The sequence below is a fragment of the Melospiza melodia genome, unplaced genomic scaffold, assembly GCF_035770615.1.
Source record: "Melospiza melodia melodia isolate bMelMel2 unplaced genomic scaffold, bMelMel2.pri scaffold_45, whole genome shotgun sequence".
NCBI lineage: Eukaryota > Metazoa > Chordata > Aves > Passeriformes > Passerellidae > Melospiza > Melospiza melodia.
In genome coordinates this window covers 3,594,708-3,601,632 of record NW_026948772.1, presented here as the reverse complement: position 1 = coordinate 3,601,632, position 6,925 = coordinate 3,594,708, and the positions used below count along the sequence as shown (strand labels likewise).

Below are 6,925 nucleotides of genomic sequence, written 5' to 3'. Positions count from 1 at the left end.
CAATGAGGAAAAACCCCAATAATTTTGTTCTCTTCTTCTGTCAGCAAGTGATGTTCAGCCACTTCCCAGGAAGCAGAACTTCAGCAGGTGGAGTGGTTTATCAAGAAGACAAACACTGTAAATAGGAAATGCCCCCTATTCTTCCTCCTTCCTTAGCTTTTATACCAGAACTGGTGCCATACAGTCTGGAATATCCCTTTGGTTAATTTGGGTCTATGACCTGCTGTCCCTTCCCAGGTTCTGACCCACTTGAAGCCCCTTGAGGGAAAGAGAATTCTGAGAGACGGCAGGAGCCAAAGCAGGGGTATGTTGCCAGGTCCTTTGTCGCTCCCAATGCAAAGCACTGTGAGGGCTCTTATGGGACAATGAAAAGGCTGAAAAGCATCCAGTCACAGCTTTCCTGAGAGATTCCTTGAGCTGCTGGTTCCTCAGACTGTAGATGAGGGGGTTCAGGGCTGGGGGCACCACCGAGTACAGAACTGACACTGCCAGATCCAAGGATGGGGAAGAGACGGAGGGGGGCTTCAGGTGAGCAAATGTGTCAGTGCTGAGGAACAGGGAAAGCACGGTCAGGTGAGGGAGGCAGGTGGAAAAGGCTTTGTGCCGTCCCTGCTCAGAGGGGATCCTCAGCACAGCCCTGAAGATCTGCACATAGGAAAAAACCATAAACAGAAAACAACCAAAACCTAAACAAAAAGTGACCACAAGAGGCCCAACTTCCCTTAAGCTGGAATGTGAGCAGGAGAGTTTGAGGATCTGGGGAACTTCACAGAAGAACTGGCCTAGGGCATTGCCATGGCAGAGGGGCAGGGAAAATGTATTGGCTGTGTGCAGCAGAGCAAAGAGAAAGCCACTGGCCCAGGCAGCTGCTGCCATGTGGGCACAAGCTCTGCTGCCCAGGAGGGTCCCGTAGTGCAGGGGTTTGCAGATGGACACGTAGCGGTCGTAGCACATGATGGTGAGAAATGCAAATTCTGATGCAATGAAAAAGACAAAGAAAAATACCTGTGCAGCACATCCTGAGTAGGAGATGGTCCTGGTGTGCCAGAGGGAATTGTGCATGGCTTTGGGGACAGTGGTGCAGATCATGCCCAGGTCGCTGAGGGCCAGGTTGAGCAGGAAGAAGAACATGGGCGTGTGCAGGTGGTGACTGCAGGCTACGGCGCTGATGATGAGGCCATTGCCCAGGAGGGCAGCCAGGGAGATGCCCAGCAAGAGGCAGAAGTGAAGGAGCTGCAGCTGCTGCGTGTCTGCCAGTGCCAGGAGGAGGAAGTGCCCAATGGAGCTGCTGTTAGACATTTCTTCACTCTGGGCATCATGGGCTGTTGAAAGAAGACACTGATAAGCTGGGAAAGAATTAACTGTGTTATACTTATCCTTTTTTGTTATGAATCCCCTCAAAATTACTTCCTTTTGGGGGGAACTTTGCTGAACATTTTTATCTCTGAGCTCAGGTTTAGGCTGCTGACTCATCTTCAGCATTGCTCTCTGCCAGAGCACCGGGGAACCAAGAGGGAAAACAGGGCTCCCTGTGCCCCAGTGAAATCAGACCTACTCATCCCACATAGGTGCCCTTTGCTCATTTCACCTCTCTCTGTTTCAGGGTGATTGCACTTATAACTTGATTGAACAATATTGTGCAATTTTTGAACACTCCAGTTTAAAAATAATTATCTCCAAATCCTTCTCTCTTTCCCTGTGCACCTGAAAAGGAAGGGATACCAAGGGTTAGTCTGGCTCTCTGCTGCCTGGAGTTTGCCTACTGGGAGCTGTCTCTCTCTGTCCAAGCTTTGTCCCTGCCAGTGCTGCCCGAGCCCAGGCCAGCCCTGGGGGCTCAGCTCTGCCCTGCAGACCCCTCCCAGCACAAGGCACTGCCCAGGGGGCCCTCCCTGGCAGTAGGGCCTTAAGGGCAGGGCAGACAAACAGAGATGCTGCAAGCCAAGGTGCTTCTGCTGCTGTCTGTAGGGAGAGGAGGCTGAGGAGGTATTGTCTGAGGGAGATCTGAGGCACATCTGCTGATGCCCAGGCTGACAGTGCAGGAGTGTCAGTGACACACCCAAAGCTGACAGCTCCTTTCCCTTCCCTTGAGGAAAAAGCTGAGAGCAGCCCTGGCCATGCAGCACCATCTCCACAGCAGGAGGAATCTGCCCTGATGGGGGTGGCTCCCTCCACCTCCAACTTCTCCCCTGCAGTGTCCATGGGGAGCTGCCAGGCAGGCTGAGAGGTGCCCCTGGCAGGTGGCACATGCCCTGGGCTGGCCAAGAGCCCTGAGGGCTGCAGGAGGTGCTCTGCAGGACAGCCCTGGGCAGCCCTGGCTGCAGCCCCAGCTTCACCCCCTGCAGCCGTCCCTGGAAGCAGGAGCCGTCCTGCCCTGTCCCTCCGACGGTGCCCAGGGCAGCCCCGCTCTGCAGCACATCCTCCTCCTCCTCCTCCTGTGCCACAGAGAAACTGGGAGAGTCCTCCTGACACATCCCCCAGGCTCTGGGGTGTGCTGGCTTCAGGAGGTCCCTCCAGGAGCACAGGGGATATTGCCCTGCACCCACACACTCACCATGCACAGGGCTGTGAAGATCTTTCCCCAAGTGAAGTCTCAGCTCAATGTCTTACCAATCCTGATTGCCTTCAGCCTGTCTCTGCCTGGCTCCTATCCCCTCAGTGCCTTCAGGCAGAGCCCTCAGCCCTGCTGGGCTGGGAGAGGAGCTCGTCCTGGGAAGAGCTGTTCCTTTAAAGCTCAGCAGCACAGACACAGCACAAGGACTTAAATGAGCCTCTTGGGGCTTTGGTGTTGTTTACATCAGACTCAGCCCCGGAGAGTATCTTCAAAAAACTTCTCAAGAACTCAAAATTAAATTTAAACTCTTAAGTTTCTAGAAGTTTTAATGGGTCCCACTGAAGAACGCAACTGGGAAAGTGTCCCCAGGTTGCAGTTAGAGCAGAACACTGGAGGCAGTGATGACAGCTGGGGACAAACAAGGCCAAGGTGCTTCTGGTGCTGAGCAAAGCTGGATGTGTTTGAGGAATGCAAAGGGCCAAGGCCTGAGCCCCATCCCCTGGCCAGGCAGATCCTATCCTTCCCTCCTTGCTCAGGGCTCTTGCCGGGATGGGCACTGGCATGTGGGCATGTTCAATACCAAGGGCAGGAGCATGGGGCGGCCCCTGTCAGGCTGCTGAGCAGGGACAAGGAGGCAATGAGGCCCCAGGCCTGCAAGGGTCACTTGTCTCCTGCTCCTGCCTCAGACCCAGGCCCAGCAGCCATGGCCAAAGTGCTGCCCAAGTTGGCTCTGTCAGGGCTGTGTTGCAGCTGCTGCCCATCCCTGTGCCTGTGCAGCCCAGGCTGTCCCACGGTGTCCCTGCCCTGCACCTCTGTCCCTGCAGGCTGCTGGCATCCCCCGGCTGCCCCACCTGGCTGGGCCCTTCCTTTGCTGACAGCTCTGCCTCCTGCCTGCCCCTGCCTGCCCACACAGAGCCTTGGGCTGCTCCAGGCTCCTTCTGGGAGATGGGTTGTGCCACAGCCCTGCTCTGGCAGGGAAATTAATCTCTCCTTGTTTCCATTCTGGGTCTTCACAGCTGCATTTGGTGACATTATTTCTATCTCAGGTTCATTTCCACTATGAACAAGAGGTCCAATATATTTGAATCCACCTTTGTCATCCTCACAGGCTGTTCTTGTTCTGCCCTCAGTCTCCACTGAACCCAGGACTTCCAGTTCCCATACAGTGATCATGTTCTTGGGGCCTCCAAATCCCATCCTGGGAGATCTCTGGGCCTTCTCAAAGGTGCTCAGCCCTGGAGATGTGATTTAAGTCCAGGAATGGCTGAGTACATTTTTGCCCAAGATTGTATTGGGGAATATAATACAGAATAATACACTGTATCTTTTAAGTGACTGAGGGCAGATTTAGATTTTCTGTAAGGATGAAATATTTTTTGATGATGGTGGCAGGACACTGGCATAGGCTGCCCTCAGAATTGAAACCCCATCACTGGATGTGTTTAAGGTCAGGGGCTTTGTACAACCTGAATGAGTGAAGGTGTTCCTGGGTAATGGGAGTTTTACCAGAGACTCTTTTCGGTCTCTTCTAACTCAAACCATTTTACATTTCTTTGGTTCTTATATCCCAACTGCTTCTCCACAGGGCTGCAAATACCTATGCACACCCTGCCAGCATTTTAATGTGGCCTAATTCCCAACACTTTCATAAAAAGGAAAGAATTGCCATATTAGGGACATGAATTGTCATGTTTATGGAGGAATCATGAAAAGCCCCAAAAAGCAAAGAAACTGAAAGGAAGGACCAAAATCTCAGTGTGAAAGATTCACCAAGTGGGATACAGGCAGAGACTCTGACAGTGACCTCCCAGCTGACAATGGGGGTTTCTGTCTTGGGGTCTGAGTATCAGGATGGAAGGTCGCTCCCAGGAGGAGTCCCTGTGCATTTTCCTCCCCCATGGCTCTGCCCTTCCTGATCCAGCAGCTGTGGGGCAGCAGAGCGGGGGCAGTGCAGGGACAGGCCTGGTTATGACAGGGCTGTTGTGGTTTAGGAATGGTGCTCCCAATTTACTACACCTACTACCAAGACCATGTGTCGCCCCAGATTTATATTCCCACCATTGCCCCCCCACACCACAGGGGCTTTGCCTGGCCTGGCCCTTGTGGGATCTCAGCACCTCAGGACTGATGTGCAGAGAGACCGAGACCACTCTTGGGGGGCTCGGGAGTCCTGGAATGTTGCCAGAAGTGTCTGGTGGCTGGACTTTGATCCTGCAAGGGAGATGACACCTGTATGAGGATGGGAGGGTTTCACTGGGGTAAATGGTGAAGGGATAAGTTAATTAGATTTTAAAACACAGGGTTTAGGATTTCTGTACAGGGGGGTTTAGAGAAGTAAGATGGAGGAATTGGGGCATGTCCTGTCCTTCTTCTTCTTCTTCTTCTTCGCCTCTATCTTCTGTGGTGATGTTGGCACTTTGGGATTGGTTATTACTAGAAGTAGACTGATCAATAAGGGTGACAAGTATTGGAGGGAAAAGGTAAATATTGTATACGTAACTTTGAGTATAAAGATAGGTGACCGCCCTGGGGGCTCTCAGTGTGCTCATGGCTGACATGCTGTGCAGACCTCTGTCGGGCCGAGAGAAAATCTTTTACATAAACAACTAATAAATACTGAAGATGGAGAAAAAACCTGAAGCCTCTTCTCGTCCTTTGAAGCGCGGGCTGTCCAAGGCCATCTCCAAGCCTTTCCAGGCCATAAATCAGCCGGGAGAAATCTGGCAGGCCCTGATTGATCTCAGCCCATGTTTCACAGTCAGGGATAACCTGGAGATGGTGTCCAGGGTTCACCCCTGTGTGGCCAGTCCAGACCCCCCTGAGGCACTTTAATCCTGGCCACCCCATCCTCCTGTCTGTTGTTGTGATGCTCTTCAGTGCCCAACTCTTGGGCACGTGAGCATCCACAGGAGGGAGTTTCATAGCCAACTTCTCCCCCAGACAGAGATGTCTTGCCCCAGTCCAGCAGCCCAGCTGGGTTTCCCTCTGTGCTCCCAACTGTCCTTTTTCCATGGTTCCAGCCACCCCAGAGAGCATTTCCCACCATCCCCAAGTCAGTGCAGAGGTGCAACGCTGGCCATTTCTCTCGCTCAGAGCTCCAGGGATGGTCCCAGTGCTGCAGTGAGTGCCGGAAAGGGGACCCCACAATGGGATATTTCTTGGTCAGATACAGACAGGAAGAGTGACAAACTGTCTGTGACTCGGGTTTTGGCCTGGCAGTCCCCGCTGTGGTTTGCAGGGAGCTGCAGTGTGGCTCGGCCCTGGCTGTACCCGGCAGTGCTGGCCTGGGAGAAGGTGTTGGTGCCAGCTGGCCCAGGGAGCTGCAGCGTGTGGGGAACGAGTTCCTCCTGGCCTCCTGCCTAGGGTGGCACTGAAGGGCCTCATGGAGCCAAGGGGCCATTGTAGCTCTTCAGGGCCCCATGGAATTAAGGGGACTCTTTGGACATTGTGGGGCCTTGTGTGACTAAGGCCATCGTGACACTTTAGAACCAAGGGGGCACGGTGAAACTACAGGCCCTTGTGGAACTGACACTGAAATCACCCAAAAAGAAACTTTCTAACACAGTTTGAGTATCAAAAAGCATTCATTTTTATTGCAGCACTGATCACTTGGAGGATCCTTCCTCCATTCGAGTGCCCCAAACATCATGCAAACAGAGGTTTTATGATACACACAAGTTCCATATTTATGAGCTATTCCTCTGTAATGCTCTACATCTGGCCTGTAGGCCACACAGTATAAATAATTCCAACTTCATAAGTGATTTATTATATAATTACCTTGCTTATGTAATTCAACCAGTAAGAGCAGGCCCAGGCCATTGGAGACTCAGGCTGCTATTGGCTGGTTAGCTGAGTAGTAACTGGCTCAGCCAATGAGGATTACCTTCATGGGCCTTCTCATCTATATAAGGAAGTTAGATCTCAATAAAGCTGCCTGTTGCTGCATGGACACGTACAGTCTAGTCACCTGTCTCCACAGGCAGGAGTTACTCCACTCTCAGGCATGCAGAGTGCTGCCAAAACCTGGCACCACTGAGCACCAGGACGGCCTTGCTGGTGCCAGAAAAGCTCAGCAGCACCTTTCTCTCCCAGCAGCATAACACTGCCACAGGCACTGAGCAGCCACGGGCAGCTGACTACTGCTGGGAGACAAAAACCCCAAAACTGGGGGGTTTACTGGGCAGAAAAAACATGGAGGCACTTTTCTGATGATGCCTACTCTCATCAAGGCTTCATCCAGCAAGAGGAATAGATAAGCTAAACTTATTTCTGGATAAACCACGTCATTTCCACCCTGAGGACCTGAGGCTAGCACAGGAGCCAGCAGAGGCCTTTTAGACAGCAAAACATTTTTGCCCATTTTCCCAGGCT

General features: G+C 52.5%; 1 protein-coding gene and 1 non-coding gene across 2 annotated transcripts; both read right to left on the bottom strand.

Moving 5' to 3' along the window:
- Positions 1 to 405: 405 nt before the first annotated feature.
- Positions 406 to 957, bottom strand: LOC134434623 (olfactory receptor 14J1-like; the record flags this gene model as incomplete). Its single annotated transcript, XM_063183280.1, has 1 exon — positions 406 to 957. A coding segment is annotated over one exon (552 nt), but the record flags the coding sequence as incomplete, so codon positions are not given.
- A 5,540-nt stretch (positions 958 to 6,497) lies between these two features.
- Positions 6,498 to 6,701, bottom strand: LOC134434677 (small nucleolar RNA SNORA74). The gene has a single exon (XR_010031902.1). It is a non-coding gene; the product is annotated as a small nucleolar RNA SNORA74 (small nucleolar RNA).
- Positions 6,702 to 6,925: the final 224 nt, after the last annotated feature.